General features: G+C 42.4%; 3 protein-coding genes across 18 annotated transcripts in view; 2 read left to right on the forward strand and 1 right to left on the reverse strand.

Moving 5' to 3' along the window:
• SLC7A6 (solute carrier family 7 member 6) overlaps positions 1-13,452 on the forward strand; it is a 28,503-nt gene extending 15,051 nt beyond the window's left edge. For all 14 annotated transcript variants that reach the window (XM_027647013.1, XM_027647004.1, XM_027647006.1 and 11 more), the window contains 5 exons: positions 9,009-9,112; positions 10,030-10,126; positions 10,373-10,522; positions 11,232-11,415; positions 12,618-13,452. In XM_027647013.1, the coding sequence (XP_027502814.1) occupies positions 9,009-9,112; positions 10,030-10,126; positions 10,373-10,522; positions 11,232-11,415; positions 12,618-12,712 (630 nt within the window). In that variant the 3' untranslated portion in view covers positions 12,713-13,452. The remainder of the gene's footprint in view (positions 1-9,008; positions 9,113-10,029; positions 10,127-10,372; positions 10,523-11,231; positions 11,416-12,617) is intronic.
• A 63-nt stretch (positions 13,453-13,515) lies between these two features.
• Positions 13,516-19,682, reverse strand: SLC7A6OS (solute carrier family 7 member 6 opposite strand). 2 transcript variants are annotated; one of them, XM_027647018.1, is made up of 6 exons: positions 19,524-19,670; positions 18,720-18,818; positions 18,357-18,677; positions 16,763-16,957; positions 15,772-15,895; positions 13,516-15,329 (listed from the first exon to the last, which is right to left on the reverse strand). In XM_027647018.1, exons 1-6 carry the CDS (start codon positions 19,665-19,667, stop codon positions 15,208-15,210), a joined length of 1,005 nt encoding a protein of 334 aa, XP_027502819.1. In that variant the 5' UTR covers positions 19,668-19,670; the 3' UTR covers positions 13,516-15,207. The 2 variants fall into 2 exon arrangements, with proteins under 2 accessions (XP_027502819.1, XP_027502820.1); XM_027647019.1 differs by having other exon boundaries at positions 18,357-18,818; positions 19,524-19,682.
• An 81-nt stretch (positions 19,683-19,763) lies between these two features.
• The window catches only part of PRMT7 (protein arginine methyltransferase 7), a 14,890-nt gene continuing 9,030 nt past the window's right edge, over positions 19,764-25,623 (forward strand). Inside the window, exons 1-8 of one of the 2 annotated variants that reach the window (XM_027646987.1) lie at positions 19,764-19,805; positions 20,438-20,616; positions 21,382-21,418; positions 22,678-22,827; positions 23,460-23,568; positions 24,295-24,407; positions 24,976-25,217; positions 25,360-25,537. In XM_027646987.1, the coding sequence (XP_027502788.1) occupies positions 20,522-20,616; positions 21,382-21,418; positions 22,678-22,827; positions 23,460-23,568; positions 24,295-24,407; positions 24,976-25,217; positions 25,360-25,537 (924 nt within the window). In that variant the 5' untranslated portion in view covers positions 19,764-19,805; positions 20,438-20,521. Of the gene's footprint in view, positions 19,806-20,436; positions 20,617-21,381; positions 21,419-22,677; positions 22,828-23,459; positions 23,569-24,294; positions 24,408-24,975; positions 25,218-25,359; positions 25,538-25,623 lie in introns of both variants that reach the window. The other variant, XM_027646988.1, reaches the window with a different exon arrangement.

Genomic DNA, 25,623 nt, shown 5'->3' on the forward strand with positions numbered 1-25,623 from the left:
GAGGTTGTCCAGCCCTGTGCAGATGGGATCAGGAGCACTGACCCCCCGGGAGGTGGGCAGTGATTCCCTGGGCCTGTCCAGCCAGGGTCTGAACACAGGAGTGCTGCAGCACCAGTGGGCAGAGAAGGGAGGGCTGAGAATGTCTGGACCTCACTGCACGTGTGAAACCCAGGCCTACATTTTTATGGGTTTATATATGCTTCATTTAGTTGTTCTTTGACATTGGGGTTTTTTACCAAAAGTGGCTGTATATTTGTACATTTATGTCTGTACACTGCTGTTTGATTCTATATGGAATTGTAATACTCAGAACTGGACAGATTAGGTCTTCCTGTCTAGTATAGGATGCATCTGGGCGTGGAGGAGAATAAAGGAAGACATAAGAATGATATAAAGTCCTTAGTCAATCTAATTGCACGCAGAGATATTAAGTGACCAGGATAAGAATGAAAAAGTATGTTTGTGCATTCCAAAGTTATTTTAGAAGTTTTGCTTCTTGGGCTAATTTTAATGGAACTTAACTGAATGAATGACTTTGGAGATCTAGAACCATAATTTTTGACTAGATCTCAGGTTTGTCAAACACTTGAACTTAAGAGCCAGGCTCATTTTCTATCTAAAGGCATTTTTGGTGAGTCATCTCATCAGCAGTGGTCTTCTGACTGTGGCTGCCTATATCCCTTTTAGAAGGATCAGCTGAAAGTGCAGCTGAAGTTTAATACTACTTAACACTTAATTCCTTGAAGATTCCTTTTTGTTGCTGATATAAATTCAGTTGCCCAGCTTTATGAAACCAACTTCAGGTTTGATCTACTAATACATTGGCAAGTTGTGTGGGCCTCTGGAAGGATGTGTGTGGAGTGGAAGAGTTGACCCTGAGGGTCTGACACGTGCACTGCACCTCTGGTGAGGTCTGCACTGAATGCTGGGTGTGCTTGGACTGCAGTGGGGGAGTGCAGCAGGTTTGCTCTTGCAGCTCCTCTTCAATTTAGCCTGGCCCAGAAGGGAACCTCCCTTTAGCTCTGGTGCTAAACAATGGAACCAAAAAGCAGTAAGTGGTCATAATTTGGAGAATTGCTTCAAAAGTGTACAGGCAGTTCAAATTCAAATACTCATAATTCACCCATAGTTTTTAGTGAATTTGTGGGGGGAAAAAAGCTAATGACTGTATTTGAAAATCCTTCTATAATACAAAAATGTAAAAGTCTTTATGGTGAAGTTTCTCTGGGTGGTGGAAGAGAATTTTATCCTCAGTGGAATCTTTAAGAAGACTTAGGGCATTGTGCTTAGTGGATGAATGAAGAAAGGAGGTGAGAATTAAGCTATTCAAAAAACTTAATCTGATGAAAATGAGCCACTTTGATCTGCTCACATATTCTACATGTGATACAGGACACCGAATACTGTAGTTTCCTTATTGCCCTTTATGTAATTGTAGGGTGAAAAGGATATTAATGAATTTTTAAAGAAACATGGTAGTAATATTTCTGCATTTGAGAGTCCTTCGTGTAGTAAAACAGCAGTTAAATTTAATCTTGTTGCTATTTTGGGTAGGAATGGAGTGGCTTTCTCCTTTTCAGTCAAAAGGCTTTGAGCTGTAAAAAGGGGGCAAGGGGAAGCTATTTCTAGTTTCTGAATGATGGGAGTAAAAGTTGTAAGTAAAAGAAATATGAGTGTATCTTTGAATATCACCTTGCTTACTATTTTTCTTGATGGCTGGGAGGTGAAAGAAATCTTACCAAGGGCTTATATAAAAAAAGAAGTGATAAAATGTCCTCCTTTTACTTCAAAATTGGCTTCATTGTGGTATAGTCCCAATGCTGGGGCTAAGAATCTGATTTTTTAAAGCTTTTTTGTTGAAGTAATTTGAATAATACAGCAACAGGTACCTTAAAATCTCTGCAAATGCTCTTCAGATGGTTGCTGATCGTGTCAAATGACTTCTCTTTTCAAAGATTCCTGTCAGAGTGTCACACTTGCCTTCTGATTTACCTCCTTGTGCAAACCATCCCAGCCTTTGCTGTTCAGCCTTACACACATGAAGCAGTCACACTGTAGCACAAACACAAATCAGTAAAAGCAGGCAGCTCACCTTCCACTGTCACTGAACACCTTTGTTTTTCATTTGAGACTGCTATTGTGTTTTTTGTTTGTGAAGGGTCATCCTGTTCCACAAGCTCTTCCTCATCTGACAGGAGAGACCCCCCGGCTGCCGGTGCCTCTGTTACCTCTGCCTGTGCTCGGGCACGGCTGCACTGGGGTCATACCAGGGGGACACTTGGCAGCTTCCTTCTTTTGCTTGGAAGAGCTAAAGGTGCTTAAAGCAAACGGTTGGTTGTCCTGCATAGCTGGTGGTTGTCTTTGTGGAGCAGTACAGCTTTGTCACTGAGCTGGGGATAAAGAGGATGATTGCAGTTGCATCTTCAGATATCATCTCAGGAGTCAGCATTGATCAATCCAATTTACCTTGGTGTTCTCGTATTCCAGAGCAGACCTTTATTCCAGACCTCCATGGACTGGAATAAAACACACCACTGGGAAGTGCTGTGGTTTAGCTGTTTGGTTCTTCTTTGGTGTATAGCTGAATAAATTATGAGTCTCTCTTTTCTAACCGAATTCAAACAGAAATTTTTGTTATTCTGAGACCTTTTGGATATTACTTCTCTCCTTCATTTGGCCAGTCACTGGCTTCTTTTCTAAAGAGGAAAAGCTGCTTGTCTTTGGCTGTCAGTGTCATGTTCCTCTCCTTTGCTTGCACTGGCACTTCCCAGTAAGGTTTCTTTGGATGAAATGCACATTCTGTACCTTACAGTTGAAGAACTCTTCATTAGGGGCAGGCAGTTGCTTTTAGAGGAGAGCTGTTTAGTAAGTCATTTGCCTTCTTTCTTGGAGCTAGCTGTAATTCAGTACCAGTGCAGCATTCCTGATGCCAGTTATGTGGTTCTCTGGCTTTAGAGTCCAAGCTGAAAAGCTGAGCCAGAACTTGAAATAGTGCTACATAATATTTTCAATGTGAGAAGGGTAAAAGACTTTGGAAAACACTGAACTCCTATTCAACAGCTAGATATTAGAAATGCCAAGAACAGGACAAACACCTGAGAAAATTTAGATCAAGTATCCTCAGCACCTCCATGAAGACATGAACAAAACTATTTTACTGTTGGAGCTGACATCTGTTATCTTAAAGTGGGCCATGCAGAAGAGACATGTTACATGCAGTAGACCTATAATATATTAATGCAGCAGAGTAATGCTGATTTCTCTTACCACAGGATTGTATTCAGGGACCTAAAGATGAGGAGGGAATTCCATGCTGGCCCTTGCACTGCACTGGTACCTTTTTCTCCTAGAAAAGGCATTGCCAATAATACAAGGAGAGGATTATGTCTGTTTGAGCAAAATCAATCAGCAGCGTGGTGGTTGAAACAAGAATTACAAGAAACACGAACATTTGAATTGCTTTCTTTTGGAGCTTTACAATTTTCTGACTGTTTTTGGTTGATGTACACTCTTTCTTTAGTATATGTGATGTTAAATCTAATTTGGTCAAGGTGCAGAGATGTCATACAGTGTCTGGACAATGTAATCTGTGGCAGTGGGAGAACTTCATCTACTCAGTGGCTTTTTTTGCATGGACAGCTTCCTGATTGCCTTAAATCAGAGTTTGTTTCCTTTAGGAAACAGCACCTTAGAGGCCTGAGAAGCTTAAAATGGAGAAAACATACTGTAGCTCTGACTGACAAATCTTCCTGTAATGTGTGAGTGTATTTATGCTCTACCTCACGAGAAATGTCAAAGCAGAATTACCTGCACTTCCAAAATAGCAGTCAGATTGCACTTATATATGTGTGTTTGTGTATATATATAGTATATATATATATATATATATATATGCACACTATATATATATATTAATCCCCCTTACTGCTCTGTATGATTTTCAGGGTAAGAATGTTACAGAACTGAGCCTGGAAAAGCTCCTGTGTGATAGGATCTTGAAAAGATGCCTTTTAAACTTTCCTAATAGAAGCACCTCATAATCTTTGGGTATAGTTCTGTATAAGTTTCTTATTCATGTTAGACTACAATCTCTTGGCATTTGTCCCTTCAGTCAATCCTGTTTAGTGCTTTGCCAGCCCAGCATGTGCTTGCAGCTCCACACACACTCAGTGTAGTCTGGCATTTTTTGTGTGCCTCTAAGTGCACTTTTTGTGTGCAGCTAAGTGTGACAAACACTCCTCATCTTGTGATTTGTAACATGACTGTGGGTCCTGCTAACCATGGGTGTGCCTGAGTGACCAACTGTGAGGCATATTCTGTGCAGATTGCTGGGGCAGCTCCTTGCACAGGGCAATTCACACTCATTTTAGTTCAACCTGTTTGTACAGAACTGTGGGTTGGACCTTTAAAAGGACAAAAAAGTGTTCTTGCAAACCATGCACAAGTTACCAGCTGATGATCATGAGATCAAACTAACCCAAGATAAAAAGAAAATGTAGTTAAACCAGTCATTCATGTCTCGAAACAAAGCTGTAATTCAGTTTTTGCCCATTCTTCTGGGAGTAATGTAACATTTTAGCCATGATGAAATAAGGGCAGTTCAGCTGAGAAGTGCATGGCTGGGAACATCTTCCTTCATCTTTATTCCCTGTTGATGATTTGGGAAAGAGAAAAAGAGAACTAAGGGGACCAACTGCAGGTGCATGTCCTCCAGTGTGCGTGTATGTGTGCGTACCTTACGTGTCCGATGGATGGGAGGGCATTAAAGGACTTTATCTGTAACTGCAAGTGTTGTATCAGCCACTGAATCTCTGTTTCCTAACTGGTAAAAGCAGTTGTAGTTCAAGTCTGGACTACAGGACTTGTCAGACTATAGCAGAGATGACAATTTAATCTCTTAATCCTTCTTGCTCTTTAGACTTTCTCAGAAGGAACCCAAGACGAAGTCCATCCTCATAGTGGTGACTTTCTCCTGTTATGGTGGACTAAATGCTTCTGCTTAGAGCTGCCTCCAGGTAGGCTCCTCTGTCATCCTCCACATACCCTTGAGAATGCTCCATTCTTCCCCTCGTGCCACCTCATTTGTTTTTATAAATGCACTTCCCCACTCCCAGAAGCAGTGGCAGTTAAAGTGGAACTGGTGAGAGGCTCAGTTGGGAGCCCAGGTCTGGCTCATTCGTGGAGGATCCGTGACTGTACAATTGCAGTTGGAGCAGAAAGCAGCCACTAACTCTTCTCCCCCCCTTTTTTTTTATTCTCTTGGTACAGTGCACTTGGTGTATGTGCTTGATAATTTGATTGCTTGTTGGACTTTTCTTTGCCCTACCTTCTTGTGCAAAATAATCCTCTGACACACGCACACAGTGAATGTTTATTGTGGCCGCTTTTACTGACACTTCAATAACTCCTTCAGCAAGAAACACTGCAGAGACCTTTGGGTTTGTCCTTGGTCACAAGACAGGATAGCTGAGCTTTGGAGAAGACGTTTCTTGGCGTCTGTTGAAAAGAGAGTGTTGAAGGATTTATAAATTTGTACTCAAGTGTTGAGTATTAGTTTGTGAACTTGTTAGAAATGAGGATGAAACCCTGTCAGAAAACACCTGTATAAAGGCAGGTGGTTCTTTATGTGTCACGTTAAGCTAGTTAGTATCACTGGACAATTTAGCCCAAGTTTTTGTTTTGCTGAAAGATCATTTTACAGGCAGATCTACTTGGCAAACCAAGCTGAACTTTTTGTAGATCATTCTCAATTAAAATAGTCTTTTACATTACCTCACTTAGGGAAAAGTTTAATTCTTGAAGTTCCTCCACTGTTTGCTCTGTCAGGAATTCCACCCACAGCATTAGAAAGTACATTGGAAATGACAGTGCTTGGTAAAGGCTGTCACTGTGCTGTTCTCTCTTTTCAAGAGTCTGACTTGTACAGATGTAGGGAAATTACTTGTTTAGGCTTTCAGCTTGATTAACAGTTGTTGTAGAACATCCAGAACACATTGAATCTTTAACATTTTGATCTGTATATAATTTGTGGGTTTTACTGCTCATATGAATGATTGTTGTTTTCCAAGATAAGTGAAGCAACATTAGCATATCTTAGAAAACTCAGATATACATTATGGGATGGAAATGGCCCTGGAGTTAGTCCTGCACCTGTCATTCCACCCTGGCCCATTACTGTATGTTTCCAAAGGAAATGGAAAATGCTTGCAAAGAATGCCTTTGGGGGGAAAACATTTCTCCAAATGACATATTAGATAATTTGCATCCTTCAGCATAAGGTTACATTCATACATTTTCTGTCTCTTCTTTAACTTTAGCTTTTAATATTACTTATCTAAGTGCTTATCCTTTAGGCAATCTTACTAAACATCTTAATTCCCTAACATCTTGTTGAGTGAGTTCTGTATCTTAGCTTTGTATATTTAAAAATCCTCCAGCCCTTTTCAGTTTTGTTTCTTGTAATTTCATTTGCTGTTTGGCTTCAGAAATCAGCAGTCCAGGTTTAAATAATCCTTTAAACTATTACAACAATTGCCTATTAGAGTTTCATCTTGCCCTCATTCTTACTTGTCTGGAGAAGTTGTCTTTATTCAGTCAGTGGGTCATAATGAAACACGTTCTGCATCAGTGTGTCTCAGAGCTGCATTTAGATCCAATAAGGATCTGAGAGAAGCACTTTGGGTTCTAATAATTGTTTGTTCTTGGGCTGCAGAAATCTTTCATGTACAGTAATGGTTAGTTGCAGTTTCAATTGACTGAGAATTGGTAATCCATGGTGTACAGAACACATTTCTTAGGGCATGGGCTTTTGCTAAATTGAAGTCCCGATTTCAGCAGGAAGTAGAATTTGTACATGGATTAGTTCTTTTATACTTTTCCTGTGTTAATTCTTATAATATCTGTGGGAATCTCTGTGCATTTTTCCACCCCCATGTTGAAGCTCCATTTTGAGGGAACCTGTGCTGATATGTTATAAACTGAAGAGCTCAGGAAGGGAGGTGCCTTTGAGAACCAGGGTCACACACACGGTGTTGACTTTGAACCTTTTGGCAAGGTTCCCATTGAAGTGATTGTATGGTTTGCATTGTCCTTCAGCAGCAGGAAACCCTATCTGCCTTTGCTGAGGCTCAACTAAATTACACAAAAGGATGTTTTAGTGCTTTTTAGTGTAAATGATGTTATATAGCTAAGCAGAGCTGGATTCTAACCTTAACCTGGATAATGTGCTGAGCACAGCATTTTGTCAGTGCAGATAAAGAGCAGGAAACTTGAGCCAGCCAAGCTTTGTTTTATGTCAGTGAACTTCTCAGCATTTTATAGGTTAAAGATTGACATTATATAGAGGGTTTTGTCTCATGAAAATCAAACACTCATTTAACAAAACCCCCCGACTATATAAAGTCATTTAGGCTTTTTTGACCCACAAAAACATTAAGAAAACAGATCATAATGCACTGCTCTTGATGATCTTGTTCCTGCAGTAATTAATCAAAATTTGACCACTGTTAAATCAATATAACTTTATATGGTACAAATAAAGGCCAGTTCTGAATGCTGACCACCTTTGGCTGAGCTCCTTAGCTCGTAAATGTTACAGTGAAGACCACTAGTTTAAAGGGGAGGTCAAGGGGGAGGTGTTTCAAAATACTAAAATATTAAAACCTGAAGAAAATGTTTGTAATAGACAGCCCTGCAGAAAGCTGAACTACTATATATGCTTTGTATGTCTGAGGATCCTGAAATTGAAAAAGCAAGAGAGAGAGTAGAAAGTGATTTAGAAAAAGGTTTGTACAAACATTTAGGTTACTGCTGCCTGCTAAGGTGTAAAATGTTAATTTTGCAGTTTGTTTGAATACAAGTAGGTATTAGGTATAGAAAGGTACTTACAAAAGTATGTACCTTTCTGTTTCTATAAATAGTTATCTCATGCTGCCCAAGGTAGATATGACTCTTTTTCTACCATGGCTGTTGGTTTGCTTCTGTGAAAGCAATCCTGGAAGCAGTTGAGGTCAGGAGGTACAAGTGGGATAGGTAGGAAGGTCCCCCCCACATCCTCTGAACACAGCCTGAGGGGTTTCTGCCTCACTCCACACTGGTGCTGACGTTCAGATGTGTGCAGTGCTCACACCAAGGTGGGGCTTACAATACCCTCAGTCTTCAGGATGAAATGCCTTCATTTTTCAGATGTGTTCTCTGATGTTCTGAGTCTCTCTCCCTTTTTTTCTCCATCCAGGAGGCTGAACAGAATTGACCAGGACAGTATCTTGCAAATTATTACCCATTTTTGTTATAGATCCAAGATCACTGGTAATCAGTGGCTCTTACCACTTGCTGTGAAACTTTGATGCTCCTGATTTCTGGGGTTTAGAGCTCTGTCATGGAAAGTCAGCACAGCTGGCTGGCAGTATTGTCCAGCAACATTAACAAATGCTGATAAGAGAACTTGCTCTGTCATTTGCCATGTTGGGAGAGTAGAGCCCAGAGTCCCTGCTGGGGAAGCTAAAGGAAAGGAAGATGTTGCTTAGGAAATTGCAAAAGCAGGAAAATAAATCTAGATTCCTAGAATACTGTCTATAAACAGTAGGTGTCATGTTGGTTACGTGGTTATGTTTATCCACTGCAATATGGCACTTCCCTTTTTGGTCATGTAATGACATTTTTGTCCTTTATTCTCTGTAGTCCAGAGGATGTTCAGATGAGTTCTGCAGGTCATTTAGATAATAAAATATATTGGTGAGAAAATTCTCAGACTGTTTTGTTTTTCTTTGTGAGCATTATTTTTGTGAACAGAAAATATGAGTTCAGGTGCTTGGCTAAAGAAGTCTGTGCTTATTTAGAATTCATAAATAAATAAGAAAGCTGTGTGCTTCTTTGTGCTGCATTATGGGTTGTCCTTACTGTATTGCTGTTTTTCCACACAAACTCATTACACAGCTCTGATGTCGTTGTTTTACATAAGCTTTTTCACAGGTGTTTTCATGTTTCCTTTTTCTTTTCCCTTTCATCAGACATTTGCTGACCAGGCATTTGGCAGCTTCAGCTGGACAATTCCCATTGCTGTAGCCTTTTCTTGTTTTGGTGGACTTAATGCTTCAATTCTAGCATCATCAAGGTAGTGCATATCTCTTTCAGTTTGACAAATGATCATCAATATTTTTACATGTTACTGTTATGCTCATCTATTCTGAGAGTGGCAAAAATACTGTTGTTACTGAACCTGTAATAAATAGCCACAATAAAGTAAACCTCTGTGGATGTTAACACTACTTCCCCAAAGCATTCCTGAGAGCATGCAGAGCACAATTAAAGATCATATTAATGTTATCTGTGTGGTGAGTCCTCAGGCCTTCTGATTATTTGGATTACCTTCCATTTTACTTGGTACAATAATTCTAGCAAGTTCTTACTTTCAAATGTATTTGCTTAAAATTTACTGACCTTTTAAAATCAGTATTTTAAAACTTTTTACTTGGAAAAAACCTTAAAAAGTTGCTACTGCTATGAAGCTGCAGTCAGAAAGCTTAGGATACAATACAGAAGCTTTTCTTTGAGCACTGATTGTGGATGTGACTAGCCAAAATTTTACATAGATTTATTCACAAATGGGAACATCATCTGGTGAAGGAGTCGATATAGAACAGTTGATATTAAAATTATGTGTGGTTTTTTGAGCATGTGTTTGAGTGACACCATTTTAGTGACCTAAAGCTCTTCTGGTGGTCAGTGAAAACTATTCCTCTATTTTGTGAAACAACAGAAATTTGTTTCTGTTACTGTAGGTGTTGTCTATTTTACCTGTAGCATGATTTTTTAAAAACAGATGTTAACAGCATGTTTCCAGAAGCTTATACATCTTTTAATGGTTGTTGTACAGTACATCTCTAAAAGAAGGGTTGAAGTTTAAAGGTCCCAGTTTAAAGGATGGAAACTGAGTGGTGTAAATATTATACTGGTGTTATTTTTTAATTTTCTTTAATACATTCCCTCTCCCCTGTGGCCTCACCATGTGTTTCCTTACTGTTTTTTCAGGCTGTTTTTTGTAGGATCTCGAGAAGGTCACCTTCCTGATCTGTTGTCTATGATCCACATAGGGAGGTTCACACCTGTGCCAGCACTGCTCTTCAATGTAAGTTGTTATTGCTTTCCTTTTCAACTTCTCAGATGTGAATTATTTAAAAGAAGACTTTGAAAAATTCACAAGAGAGAACTTCAAATTTGCTGTCATCAAGGCGATTGGTGGAAGGGTGATTTTGTGAGGCATAAAAGCATGCCAAACCCCGAGGAGTGTGAGGTGTTACTTTAAGCAAAAAGCAGCATAAACAGTAAGTTTCAATGTTTTGTTGTTGTTCTCACACTTGTTCTTTCCTGACAGTGTATCATGACCCTTTTTTACCTGGCTGTGGAAGATGTCTTCAAGCTTATTAATTACTTCAGTTTCAGTTACTGGTTTTTTGTTGGTCTGTCCATTGCTGGACAATTATATCTACGCTGGAAAGAACCAGATCGACCCAGGCCTCTTAAGGTAACACTTATGACACAATTGTTTGAAATCCCTGTCTTCCATGTCATAAAATATATAAAAACACAAAAGTGCTGTCTAAAATCTGGACCATACATCTTGTGTCTAAAGGTTACAAATTGATCAGGACATAAAACATGGTTTCCATTTTATATTGTACCATGAAAGTTAGCTTGTCTGCTAGGGAAGAGTGAGGGATTGTTGGAATAGTATATTATTGTGTGCTAGTTCAATCAGTATCCCTTCTCTCTGTCAACAAGAGAATGTCTCTCTAGGCTTACATAGGAGTCAGTTTTTTATCTTGCATTAGAAATCTCTGATGGAATGCTTAAATAACTCTATCAACGTGGCCCACATTTAGCTCTGATGATATCTGATCCTCTAATGACCTTCTCACACTTTGAGCTGATACTTCACACAAAGAAGTCATTCTGGTTTCCCAAGTTTTACTGGACTTTTCTAGAAACACTTCCTGCCACTAGACAGTTTCTTTCAGCACAGCAGAGTTACCATACTTGTTAATTTCTGCAATTTTTAGCAGCAGTTCTGTTAAAAATAATTCTGCAATTTGCTTATGGTTCTAAATAGCCAGATATATAAGAGGAAGAGCAGATAATTTCACAAAGTGGGGTTGAGAGGGAAAAGTCTGTATCTCAGTGTTTGTAGGCAATGAATATTGCAATAACATTCTGTTCTGTTTTTCTGTCTCCAGCTGAGCCTGGCTTTCCCAATAATATTCTGTATATGCACAATATTTCTGGTAGTAATACCACTCTATAGTGACTTTATAAATTCAGTGATTGGAATTGGCATTGCTTTATCTGGAATTCCATTCTTTCTCTTGGGAGTCTATCTACCTGCATCGAGGAGACCTCAATTTATTAACAAGATTTTAGGTAAGTTTCTTTGTAGCTGGAGATGTTGTTAGGAAAGAGGAAAACTAAATGGGTGAATCTGGGTCTGTTGATGGAAGGGGTTGTGGGGGGCTGACCCCAGCCCCCAGCAGAGTACCCCCAGAGCCCCCAGCACCCCCCAGCAGGACGAGGGAGAGAACAGGAAGAACAAGGGTGAGAAGACACTTTAGTAAGTGAAGAGGGGGAAAAAACCCTGCAGCAGCAAGAGCAGTCACCCCATCCCACAGCAGTCCATGTGCAGCCAGTCTCCAAGCAACAGCTGTGTGGACAGACACACTCCCATGGGCACACAGCCCTTGCTCTGCCTGTTTTTAATCCTGAGCATGACAGTGCACAGCATGAAATACCCCTGTGCCTGCCTTGGGTCAGCTCTTCTGGCCATCTGCCCTCCAAACTTCCTGCCCCTCTCCATCCTGCTGGGTCCAGGAAGGGCAGAGTGGGAGAAAAGAAAAGAAGCCTCAATCCTGTGCTGTTCAGCACTGGCCCAAACGTGGGTGTTACCGGTCCTTTTGGAGCCCCAAATGCAGAGCACTGCCCCGTGTGTGGGCTGTGGAGAACCTGGACTGCATTCCAGACAGACCCAGTGAGGTGTCTGTAAAAGGGCTGAACATCTGTGGTGACACAAGCTAGCTGTCCAGCTTTACTGAATCAGTTTGATATGTGAGTCACAGATGGAATTTTGCCTTCTGTTGAATTGTAGCAGTTAAATTACACATTTTTCTCCAGCAGTGCAGTGTTGTCATTGCTACTGTGTGAGAATAACACGATGAGGGGTGTGGTAAGGAAGGTTTACAGCATAATCTTAGATTGAAACAGGATGTGGTGCTGCAGCAGTAGCATATATGGAAATAATGAGTAATCTTGTAACTTTGCTGTATGCTATTAGTTTTAGTTTTTTATTCTACCAATTTTACACTCTTAATCATAGAGAAAAAAGACTTTATTTCAGTTACTTAGCAGGGTGCTTACAAAGAAAAACATCGTAGGATGTCAACAGAACACTTTTAAACAGTGTCTGTTTAAAAAAAGAAAACTGAGTGGAAGACAGTTATTGTATTAACTGTTAGTGTTTGTTTCCCTGGAGGGAAGTGAGGCAGTTCCTGACAGCTGTCATTAGTCAGATCTGTTGTGTAATTAGTTGAGATTCGTGACTGTTGTTCTCATGTCTCCAATTTCCTGTGCAGGTGCAGTCACACGAAAGGTGCAGCTGCTCTGTTACTGTGTTTTAACAGAGATGGACACAAATGAGGAAAAGAAGTTAGAAAGAAAATCCAACTAAAATTTAAAGCCATTACAAGAAGCAGGAGGGAGGATACAGCGGTTAAAACAACTATAAAGGGAAGAGGTAGAACCGGAAAAAATGGGAAAACTGTTTCCAGCGGTCTTTTAGAAATCCTGAAAACGTCCTTACAGTTGGGTTCCCACAGAGATCACGCCCTCATGTCATCCTCCTGCACTGGGCCGAGTTTGCAGGGCGTGTTTTCCTGGGATGAGGAGTATCTGCCCATGTCAGGCACAGCAGCTGTGGCAGTGGTTCCCTCAGAACTGTGTTAGCATGGGAAGAGCTCCCAGATCAAATCCAATTGCTGCACAGCCAGGCAGTGAAGTCCTGCATTTTTAAGTTAGACTGAAAACCACTTTGACTCAAAAGACCAAGTCATTTCCAGCTTCATTCTGATGGATTTTTGCATGAAATGTTTTGCTGTGCTATCTCAGTTCTTACCCCAGAAGACAACTTGTTACAACTACCTACCTACTTCGTCATTGAGAAGAAAAATGAATAAAGTTGTGCTCCATTATTTAAAGACTGAACCAACTTTTCTCCCTTAGAGATAAGTATTTTATGCCATATACTACATGGAAATGTGGTATCTGACTGTGGCAAAGATTTAATCAAAGCAGCACCTTGGCACTAAAAGTTTGATTAACATTTGATGATTCTTTCCTGTAAGCTTGTTTTTGGTGAACTTCTGCTAGGTTTTATGAAATTTTCACAATAAAAAATACGTTCAGTTTGAAGCCTGTAAGTATTGGTTTCTGAGCTGTTGCAGTGAACACACGGTAGCCTTGTGACATCAGCAGTCAGAAAATTCCCTTTATTACTATCAGTGCTGCTCACCAGAAAATGACCACCTCACAGAAGGAACCACTTTTTTTTTTTCCTCTATAGTAGAAGTTCTGTGGCAACAACTAGATCCTGAAAGCTAAGCAGCAGGGAGAGAAAGTAGAAATAAAAATGGAAGTAAAAGTACAGACATTCTAATGAGTAATATTTGTAATTCCATAGTTGTAAGCCTGACCTCAGGACACTTGTAATACTGAATTTTAGTGCAGCAAAAGGCAAGAAGCAGCAGCCTCTTTGGCTACAAGAGTGAGATGTACTTCAGAGACATACCTGGAATCTTTACCTTAGTTCAGAATGTCTCCCTCAGTTGATCGGAGTTTGGCCACATGTACTGTTTTGTGCACTTAAGCTGAACTAAATCTTGTAATCAGATTATGGCTGAAGCAATGCACACTTCCAGTGGTGCACCATCAGCCACTTGAATAACAGTGGGAAGGAATACTGGGATTTTTGCACTGACCCCATGACCAAGGTTATCTTAGAAAGTGCAGAGAAGGGCACAGGGTAGTGATTGGTGAGGACTAACATCAAATGGAGCCCTGGGATACGTTTATGGAGCAGCACTGGGATTTCAGGTAGTTAAATTCTAGCTGAGGAAGTTATGTGCCAACTGTGCATAAAACATGTCGGGTCTTTTCACTATTAAATAAAAACTATCATTTAGCCATTTTAATCCAGCTTTTTAATCTTGCATATGGTTGGAATAGATTCAGTATCCAAACTGAGCCATCCATCCAGAGAGCAAGCAGAGCTTCAACAGGCATGGGTCGTGGCAAAGGTAACAAAGGTTATCTGGGGCCAGATAACCTTGCTCTGAAACCAACAACAAAAAAATTTTGCCTCCACTACTTTACCAGTCAGAACTAACTGGCCTAAAGCCAGTGCTGCAGCCTAAAGCTCTTGCATGACATTGATCTGACATCCTATCAGCCATTCTTTACAGACTCCAGGAGGATAGTGCTGGAACACTTGGTGTGTTCAAACACGGAGGATTAAATGGTTTTAAAGGTGTACAAATGCAAGTTAAGATGGTGTGGCTTCTGCTGTACCAACTTCTTATGATCTTTACGTTAGTACAGAAAACTTAGTCAAAACATTTTTATTTACAATTTAAGCAGGAACTGTTCTACTCCAACAGTAAAACTACTGGGAGAGCAATGGACAGGTCAGGGCATTTCATATGCTCCAACACTTGTAAAGAAAGTCACTTGACACTTAGAAACAAATACAGTAGAGAGCTCTAGGACAGTGCCTTTCTCAAGGACTTCACTTGCCATCAGGGCAGACACACTGATCTTCTCGTGAAACCTGGCACATCAGCCATGACCAGAAGGGCTGCTGCCAACAGCACCTCCATGTATGATGTGGAGGTCATACGTGTATGACATGGAGGTATGGGCACTACAGGAACAAATGCTTGGGCAGGGAGCTTTGGGGAAAAAACCCAGTTCCTTCAGAACCTCTGTACACACAGTGGGCAGAAAGACTACAACACCTGTGCTTTGAACAAAAATCTGTGTTGTCAAGTGGCCACACTGACACCCATCTGTTTTGAGATCTGCCAGCTGCAGCTGGCTGTTCCCATGGTGCATTCTCCTACCACAGCAGAGTTTCACCTTCAGCACACATTTCATCTTCAAAAAGAACTGTTAGTCAGAACCCAAATCTTCCATCTCGTCGTATCCGAACTCCTGTAGAACCTCCTGTCGGTATTTGTCCCATGTTCTTCTCCTGTAATATTGCTCCTCATCACTGGAGCTCTCTTCAGGCTCTACAAAAAGAGCATCAACGCTTACAGATTATCCCTTCTTTTTAGTTAAATAAGTTAATCAGACTATTTTAAGCTACTTGTGGAACTAACAAAGTCTGAACAACTTCTGTATTAGGTGAGGTTTGAACTGTGCTTGGAATACTCTGGGATGGGGACTTAAAAAGGCAGAGGCAGCATTTCACAACCATGTGGACCCAAGTCATCGACTCCTCAAAGCAAGCAATCCTTTGCAATTGCAGCAGCCTGAAAATGACTTAATTTTGACTTTGCAAAAACACTCTTCTAGTTCCAAGAAAGATAATCTTCCTCTAAGCAGATTTTACCCATTTTAAAAGCAGAAGACTACCCCAGCAGTGCTCAGTTAAGTTGCTCTTTTAGCATGTAAAAAGAACAGGATTTATGTGCACAGCATGAAAGCAAACAGCATTTATTATAGGTGTACCTTTTTCTCCATCGTCCTCGGGTAAGAATTCATCTTCTTCGGGATAATCATTCCGCCAGTTATTTTCATCATTTTCATCATCTTCATCTTCATACACTTCCTCTGGAACAGGATCATCATTTACCTGCATGTCAACACAAAACATAATGCTGGGAGTCTCTATTTGTAGTGAATGTTAAGTGGGTTTTCATCCACCTGTGCAATACTACACAGATCAGAAAGAGCCAAGAGACACTGATGGCACAAGGAATTCTGCAGTTACACAAAGCACACTGCAGAAGAATCAGACCTGTCACTGTGTTCACCTCAACACTTCAAATCTGCTTTAGGTGAGAAATGAGCTGAGTTACATATTTACATGTTCCACTTCAGCATTTAAATGTTAATGTCTAACTTAATCCCACTCACTTCAGCAGTAGTGTTATAGATCAAGGAAAAGAAAAAATAGCTTCAGGTTTCCAATATGTAAGTCTATTGATCACAGTATCTGTAAGAACAAAAGACTGAAGCTTACATTAAACTTCCTAACTCCACAGCCACTGAAGGACAATTCTACTATGAAAAAGTATCTCATATGAAGGTTAAAGTCCAGTCTTCAAATACTGAAAAAGTTGTGTGTCCCCTTGCTCCTCTTTCCACTCAGATGTATTAACAATATTTTAATTACTGCCTCCTAATCACAAGTGAGACATGAGTTACTCAAGTTTACATTTGTGTGCCAAAATGTAATTGGCAGTTTGAAACCAGATGGATTTTTCTGAGTACATGAGCACCATCCCTTCAGTTTTCATTGTCATGTCATCATTTAATGAGTGAACAGTAACCTGCAGGAACACAGCACACAGAGGCCTGAGGCAGCAGTCACTGAGCACATGTGTAGAGTCTGTCTCAAAGGACCTTTCTTGGCATGGCAATTTTTAATGACAGGACTTAAAGCATGTTTATTTGTGACCTTTCAATTTAAGAAAGGTCCTTTTTTCCACACCCTTACCCATTCATATTCTTCTCTGTAGGGCTGCACAGAAAGGATATTTTCGATCCAACCAGGGGCTGATGTTTCCTTATAGTAGATGTCATAAACATACTCATCTTCCTTGTCACAGTGCTTTTTAGCATCTTCAGAAACATTTAAACGCTCACGGATCATCTCTACTGCATTGCAAAGAATCACATCTGGGTCAATCTTCTGCTAAGAAAAAATAAAAAAATGCTTATTTCCACTCAAGTCATGCAGACAAAGTCTTGGTTACAGCCACCAGTTCTCTTTGCAGCTAACTAAGGATGACATCCTGCAATCTGAGACCAAAACACTTTCCCACTGGAGTGCTTTTACACCCCGGGGAACCTCAAACAGAAAGACACCGAGGACTTTCCCAATTACCTTGGTACTGGGCATGTTTCAGTAGGACATGGTTCAGGTAAGAAGAGAGACCTGCCCTGGCAGAGAGAACTGCCTACACAGGCAGTTTTTTCCTGCAAATTTTTCCCTGCTACAGCTTTTCAGAGTATCTTGTCCAATCCTCAGTTAGAACTAGTTAGTTCTGACGAGCAGCTACAGACCAGCCATCTGCCTACTTACAGAATTAAGAAGAAAGCTTACTTGCTTTTAGGACCTACTGCTAGTTCTAAAAGAGAGGAAAATTCTGATGCTACCTCAGTTTTGGTTTTGTTTTTCCAATCCACAGAGTGATAGATAACAGTTAATTAAGAGAACTGTTATGCTGCATATATTTTTTATTTCTGTATGAACTATTTGTGTATGAACTCAAATGTCTGTCTGAGCTACTTGGTAGAAAGTGAGAGTTTACATCAAAGCCCTGCAGTAACCTATAAGAAGTGCTCAAGGATGACAACTGGCTGGGCTTTCCCTCACCAGCATCATCTTCTTTAACCTGAAGCATTAAGTTTTCCTCAGAGCTGCGATGGGCTGTGTAAGGAAAGCATCCACAGGTACTTATATATAGTGAAGGAACACTAAAGAAAGTATACACAGCCCACAGCCCTCTCACCTTCCTTTCAGTATAGTTGTGAGTCTGTAATTCAAAATCCTTTTAACACTGCAGATACAAGGGAACCTTAAACAGAAAGCACCTTCTTTATTACTCAAAAGGTATTGAGCAGGTACTCCTCCACCTGAAAACATTCTGAACTGATAGTACAAATAAAAATAGCATGTAGGGGCTGAAGCAGTCTATCAAACATGCTGTTCCTAGGCACCTGCACAGATGAGATGACACTGAATGAGATTTTTTTCTTTTCTAGGCAGAGAAGTTAGTAAAAAACCCTCAGAGATCCACTTGACAGATGAACATGAGAACTGACACGTTAGAACAGGGCACAGAGAAAGCAGGGGGGTAAAGCCCTGCCTGTAGCAGCAACTCCACGCTCTGTCTCAACATTAGTGCACGAAAGGATCCTCATGGAAGTTAGTCTCTGTGCAATATTCCAATTTACAAATATCTAGTTAAGGCTCCTATTAAATAGTGGAATACTCACAATGCAAACAAACTCCCACAGCACTGTGCCCACGTGTACCACTCACAGTGGGATCACACTATTCAAGAACACTGAGCTCATTTGCTGACCTGGGGGTTGGCAGAGGTTACGCTGCAGTCTCCCACCATCTCCTCTTCTTGGACAATATCAAACAACTGGAATTTCCCACAGCAGTCTGAACTCTTATCAGCAGTGCCACTCTCCCCTTGTGAAGCATCTTCCCGTGCTCCAGAGCCTGCCCCGTGCCCATCGGTGTCAGCCCCAGCCCCTGTGGCAGGCGCGGCTGTCTCAGCACAGGCGGGGCGGTGGCTGGCTACGACACGGTACCGCCTCTCCTTCCTCTCCGCCTGCCGGGAGGAGCGGAGCTCCTGGAGGATCCGCTGGGTGCTTCCCACAGGGGGCTGGAGCTCCTGGAGGATCCGCTGGGTGCTTCCCACAGGGGGCTGGAGCTCCTGGAGGATCCGCTGAGTGCTTCCCACAGGGGGCCGCAGGCTCTGAGCTGCTCTGTCCCGAGTGATGGCATCCTTAACATACTTCTGAACCGGTTCATTCTGAGCAGAGGAACAAAAAGGAGGAGGAATATAATGACATCATCAATATAGTAAGTCCTGCCCCTTCCTAGAAGGGATTAATTATTGCACTACTACTAGTAGTGCAATAAGAACTGCAGCTCTAATATTCCTAACATCAAATTAACTTCCACTATTGCTTTAAGCAATGCAACAATCAATATTCTCTTGATATCAGGAGAAAAAAGCAGAAGATATAGAAGGAAAGTTCTAAGACGGTTTCAATTCGATTTTTAAACTACTCTGTGGTATGGAATAACCAACCAAACAAAACCAAATGCCTTTGGAAGACTGCAATGGACCTGAATTTAAGGCAAAATATCCTTTACGGTGTCCTATAAAGATCATTTCCCAAGACATCCCAGTTTTACTCCATATAAAAGGCTGGATGGTAGTTGTTATCCTTGTAGGGCTGAGGTTCAGCACCTCAAACAGCAGACACTGGCTTCACTTGCTGACTGTTCTGTGCTCTCTCTAAGTGCGAGAAGCGAGCGCTGACCAGGCCCTGCAGTGCCCGTCACTCTGTCCTGCCCCGCGCAGGAGCTGCCCCCCGGTCCCGGCACAGCACCCGCCGCTGCTCCCGGGGCCAAACCCACAGGAACCCCCGAGACCCGCGGGAGCAGCACCAGGGCCAGGGAGAGCCTCCTGGAGCCCGGCTGGGCCGAGCCGGCCCCGCGGCCGCGCTACCTTGGAGGGCACGGTCGTCACCAGCCTGAAGAGGCTCCGCTCCGGCGGCTCCTCGCGCCGCCGCTTGCAGGCGAGGAGCAGCGCCTCGGCCGGCTCGGGGCCGCCGCGCTTCCGCCGCACCCGCAGCACGGCCGCGGAGGACATGGCCCGGCAGGGACGGGAGGGAAGGGAAGGGGCGGGATCCCGGCGGGAAGGGGCGGGAGCCGGGCGGGAAGGGGCGGGAGCCGGGCGGGGCCGGGCGGCCGCGGTTCGCGCGGGGCGGCGGGAGCAGCAGCAGCAGGGGTGGGTACCGGCCGGGCGGCGTGAGGGGGCTCGGCCCGGGGCTGCGTGAGGGAACACAGCTCGGGGCTCCGTGAGGGGGCTGGGCCCGGGGCTGCCTGAGGGGGCTCGGGCCGGGGTGCCTGAGGGGGCTCGGCCCGGGGGTGCCTGAGGGGGCTCGGCCCGGGGTGCCTGAGGGGGCACAGCCCGGGCTGCCTGAGGGGGCTCGGCCCGGGGTGCCTGAGGGGGCTCGGCCCGGGGTGCCGGCGGGAACAGCGGAGAACGCCCTGTCCGCCCCCGCCGCAGCCCCGCGGGGCGGGAGGTCCGGGCCTGCCCCGGCCCCGGGCGCTGTGCGGGCTCTCGGCCCGGGCTCCGCTGGGCCCTGCTCCGGCACGGGCTGTGCGGGGACACGGCGGGAGCCTGGCGGGAGGAGTTTTCCCTGAGGATTTACCGTGAGGGGATTTCTATTTTGGGCTGAGGTCCTGAGCGGGACTGGGTGACACGTTTTAGTTTAAAACATCGTTGTAGAAAAAGCATAAAGCGGTAACTTGGTTCTGGGCAAGGCAGGTGTAACAGGTACCCAGAGCTCAAGTGATGGCTGAAGTTACAGTTGTTTTCACTGGGAGTTCTGTGTTTGATTTGTGGTTTTTTCACAGCCAGGGTCTGGTGTATTACATTGAAGCGAAAGCAGCAAAACTGCACATAATACGTCAGTAACACAGTACAAGTTGAGACTGGTCATGAAGACCTTTTGTGGAAGGGCTAATCCAACCACTGGTGCCATGGAGTGGTTAGAGGAGGCTGAGGACTATGACTACCACCAGGAGATTGCCAGGTATGATGGGAAAAGGTGCTTGTTCCCCTAAAGCCACCAAAAAACAGCAAACCCAGCTTGTTTTCATGTCAGTTTTGGGGTTTATCTTTGTATAAGTTTTAAGGGCATGAGTTGATCGAACTGTAGGATAACCTAAATGTTAGTGAACGTGCCTGGTGTTGTACAGGGCAGAACTGGCAGCGTAGAATTTTGTTAACTATTCTCCAAATAAATTCCTTCTAAACTTTTTAAAATGTTTTTTGATGTGCTGATCCTGATACTGACAATGACTGAGTTGTGGCAAAATGCATTCACTAAATTTCTTTTAAATCCCAGTGCAATAAATAATTGCCAGTTGTCTGTTACTGTAACAGCCAGGGTAGGTGGGAAGATTAGATTTTGGGGTATTTTTAAGTAGTGCAACCCATGAAGAAACGGGGACCAAAGAAATTTAAATCTCTGTATTGGTCTGTGTGACTCTACATCTGTCCCAGCTGTTACTTCACAGTTTGTCCATAGGTCTGTGTCTTGGGTCATTGCTGAGGGCAGGATATGTGCCAGCAATTAATTAATTCATTTATATGTCAGTGGCCAGATCACTGAAATGACATTATTCCTTAGATTTGGTGAACAGTTTAGATGCTCAAAGAGCACTTCAGCTGTTTGTGCATTTATGAGCCATGGGGGCCAGTTGCCTTAGTAAGAGAAAACAAGGGAGACTCTCTGAGATCCTGCAGTTTGTGCTCTAAAATATAGAATATTTTGACTGGAATTTTGTTGTTGTAGGTCGCGCTATGCAGATATGCTTCACGATAAAGACAGAGTAAGTACAGAGGCCAAACCCTTCTGCATGGTGAGAAAATGGCCATCTCCTTTCTCTTGAATAGCTGCCACTGCATGATTATATAGGTATCTCTGAAAATTAAATGATCACATTTTTGTACCCTTTAAGATACCAGACCTGCTCTTAGATCAACAGATGCCTTCTTACATCTGACTTTTGTGTTCTCTTGTGTACTGAAGAACATGTTTACATTCAATAGCTGATTTTGCTGTTCTGTGTTTGACATTTTTGACAGAGCTCATTAGGTGAAATTTCAGGGGCTGTAAAAGTGACTTTACTTACACTCCTGTAAAAACTCTCTTTATTCTTCTGTGGTATTTTTACTATGTTTGCAGGCATGTTGAAGTCTGGAGTGAATAATTTAAATGTTCTGCTTTAGCCTTTTAGTCAATTGCTCCATCAATAACCTCTTGAAAGACTTTTATGGTGCCTCCACAATGAGTCTTGAATTTATGTTGAATTAAGACACATCAGTGGAATCAGGCATTTAATAAGCTGTGTAGAGACAGCAAGTTGTGTCTGAGTAATTAAAACAACTCTAGTGGAATTCTGTATATGGAGAGTGTTAACTAGAATTGTTCAGGAAGGGATCCAGCAGACCTTCCAAATGTGTTATGTTCAAGGGTAGTGTAATCTTTGGAAAGGCTTGATAAATCCTTTGGAAAGGAATGTCTTAACAACAGCCTGTTAGAGAGGAAATATGGGCATACATTTCAGTGTGTATCCTGTAGCTGACAGGGGACACCATTTGTTTTTTTCCTGTTTTGATGCTGGTGTGCTTGTAGCCCCATTTAATGGTATGTAACCAAAACCCACTATTTACACACGTTGCTTCTCATGTATGAACATTTTTCAGCAGATGAAGAGAGGAGTCTAAATCCAAGACACTGTAGCTCCTGTACTGTCAGAGTCAGTTTATGATTATTTGAATGCTGCTGCAGGGGAAAATTTTTTTATTGTTTGCTCCAGAAAATGTGTCACATTTGGAAATTATGCATGTTGTCTGAATAGCTGACTGACCAATGACAGTGTGAACTTGGTGATAGAAGTTGATGTACTTTAAATGGACTGATCCCACCAGATACAGCTGCTTTTGCTGAAGATGGCTTTGCTGTGACTGTAAGGCATAAAGAATGTCTGCAGGCCTTTTTCTGCTTATAAAGTTGTGGTTGGAGAATTCAAGACTTCTGCACAAAAATGGAAAGTGTAAATGGATAAAAGGTTTTTCTTCTCCCCAGAATGTGAAGTACTACCAAGGTATCCGTGCTGCAGTGAGCAGGGTGAAGGAGAGAGGTGAGGAAGCAATAGTTCTGGACATAGGCACTGGCACAGGACTCCTGGCCATGATGGCAGCTTCAGCTGGGGCAGACTTCTGCTATGCAGTCGAGGTGAGCATTTGGTGGGGGCTGCACATGTGCTGCATGTGTGTTCAGAGCTGCCTCTTCAGGCTTCAGTGCAGTTCTGGCTGCACAATCAGTGGACTGGATGCATTTGTTATTTTCTGTGGTGGCTTCTGAAGAGCAAACTCGAGCCTTTCATGTGTCAAAACCACCTAGGTCTTACAAGAACATAGTTGAAAAGGTATAGTATATTTTTCATTTTTAGGACAGTTTCTGTAAATGTACAGATTGAAATTTCTAAGTCAAGTTTTTTATTTAGATATTATCTTGGGCACATGTAAATCTCTTGTGGCTTCTCTTGATGGATATACGTATTTTTCCAAAGAAATAAGTTTACTTAATGTGAATGCTAAAATACTCTTAAAGTGTGTTCTTGTCTTTCAAAAGTTCAGTTGGAACAGCTTTGGGAGCCAGCTCATACTCAGCTGGTGACATTGGAGCTCTATGAATTTTTCAAGCAAGGCTTGCTGTCTTGTTTCATGGTGATGGACTTCAGACATAGAAGATACAGAAGTTGTTCATTTGTTTCAGAACTAAATATATTGCATTTTGTGCTGGTGTCCTTCCAGTTTGGAAAGCTGATGTGAGCTACTGTTTTGCTACACTCTTGCCATTCACAGGTTTTCAGGCCCATGGCTAATGCTGCTGTGAAGATAGTGGAGAAAAATGGTTTTTCTGACAAGATCAAGGTAATCAACAAGCACTCCACTGAAGTCACAGTTGGCCCAGGTGAGAAAAATAGGCTAGGCTTAAAAAAATTGGCAAGTGCCTGAAAACCATGAAGGAGGATGTCTTATTCTCCATATGTCTGCAGTTCACACCAGCTCAGCCTCAGGCAGGGTCAGGTCAGTGTTTGGAGGAGTGGCTGAGGGGCCTGGGGCTGTTGCTCAGCCTGGAGCAAAGGAGGCAGAGGGGACAGCTCATGGCTCTGCAGCTGTTTGAAAGGAGGCTGTAATCAGGGGGTGAGCTCTTCTCCCACATAACCAGTGACAGGACAAGGGGATGTGACCTCAGGTTGTGCCAGGGCATGTTTAGACTGGAGAGTAAGAAAAAATGTTTTAAGGAAAGGGTTGTAAAGCACTGAGCAGGGTGTCCAGGGAAGGGCTGGAGTCACCATCCCTGGAAGTGTTTGAACAACGTGGATGTGGCACTTGGGGACAGCCTGGAATTGTGAACGTACTGGGCTGATGGTTGGACCTGATGGTCTTTTCCAGCCTCAACTGTTCTGTTACTCTAGAAAGTCATACTGGAAATTTACTTCAAAAGGAAGTGTTCTAGTGATATTTCAGTAGTCATTTGTATTTCAGAGTAGACTTCTAAAGGAAAATAATTTGCAGTCTTCAGCAAATTCTCTAACAGGAATAAGTTTTTTAATTACTTGTGTTCTTAGGATAGCATTTTCTTGAAAGACTTATATAAAGGCTCAGCATTACAATATTAATTTGTATCTTTTAGATGGAGATATGAAATGTCGTGCAAACATCCTGGTCACAGAATTGTTTGATACAGAGCTGATAGGAGAAGGAGCTTTACCAACATATGAGCATGCACACAAATACCTTGTACAGGTAAGAAAATAGAAAATGATGGTGTGTCACATCTCTCTCTAGAGAAATCCTTCTGTCTTTTTTTTGGACTGAGATAGAGATTATACTTAGGCTTCTGCATCCCTTGGTAAATACACCATCAGCTGTGTGTTTCTTATTCAATGAATAATTTACTAGGCTCATTCCTGGAATAAAGCTACTTGAGTTCCTATTGTAAATCACAGGCTCTGAAATCACACCTAGATGCTTTTTGTTGAAACCAACAACTTGCTGGTTAACAAATGTCTTCTGGTTATGATTTGAAGCTCTCCTTAATAACAGCCTTGTTCCAAGGTGTTCTAAAAAAATTAAATTCTTGTAAATTTGATGGGCTTCACCTCCCGGGTGATAGGACAGATATGTAGATTGTATTTCAGAGAGACAAATGCTCTGATGTTACAGAGGTCTGCAAAATAACTCGTGTTTAAGATTTCAAAGCTCCCAGTCCAACTTTTCTTTAAATGGTTTTGCATTTCAATTGGTTTAATTCTCATTCATGTTAATAAGTCTAACCCATTGAGTGTATTTACCCTTTGTTTTGAACACTCAGGAAGGATGTGAGGCAGTGCCTCACAGGGCAACAGTGTATGTCCAGTTGGTGGAATCCAAAAGAATGTGGGCCTGGAACAAACTGTTTCCCATTCATGTCGAAGCAGAGGATGGTGAAAAAATTATTGTTCCCCCTCCAGAAATGGAGAACTGTCCAGGTGTTCCTTCTGTTTGTGATATCCAACTGAACCAGGTGCCCTCAAGTGACTTCACTGCCCTTAGTGATGTGGTGATAATGTTCAGGTAAGGGAGACATTGTTTTGGTCAGGACAAACTTGTCCTGTTATGCCTTTCCTAGAAGTCGTGTGTTCAGCCTAGGAAGCTGGTGAGAATTTGTGAAGAATGCTGAACTGTATCTTTTTACAATTTTTATGCCTCTCTGCAGTGTGGATTTCAGTAAACCAGTACAGAGTGCTTCAACCTCCTACAGAGTGCAGCTGGAACCTGTTAGATCTGGGAAGGCACAAATTGTCCTTTCCTGGTGGGACATTGGCATGGACCCCTCTGGGATGATAAACTGCACAATGGCTCCCTACTGGGTAAACCCCACTTCTGCTTTGCAGGTAAAACACTGAGCCCTCAGATAGCACTGTCATGGCTGTGAGCAGCTGTCCTGAGGAAAGGCCTCACTGGGTGTCTTTGTTTGTTC

The sequence above is a fragment of the Corapipo altera genome, unplaced genomic scaffold (genome assembly GCF_003945725.1).
Source record: "Corapipo altera isolate COAL_440 unplaced genomic scaffold, ASM394572v1 62, whole genome shotgun sequence".
Classification (NCBI taxonomy): Eukaryota; Metazoa; Chordata; class Aves; order Passeriformes; family Pipridae; genus Corapipo; species Corapipo altera.

Bases quoted from the DNA above. Each gene is read 5' to 3' on its own strand.
- SLC7A6OS (XM_027647019.1), bottom strand. From the start codon at position 19,667: ATGTCCTCCGCGGCCGTGCTGCGGGTGCGGCGGAAGCGCGGCGGCCCC. The intron at 18,819-19,523 runs GTAGCGCGGCCG...TCCTCTGCTCAG, and splicing joins TGACGACCGTGCCCTCCAAG to AATGAACCGGTTCAGAAGTA. The intron at 15,896-16,762 runs GTAAGGGTGTGG...GTTGACATGCAG, and splicing joins ACAGAGAAGAATATGAATGG to GTAAATGATGATCCTGTTCC.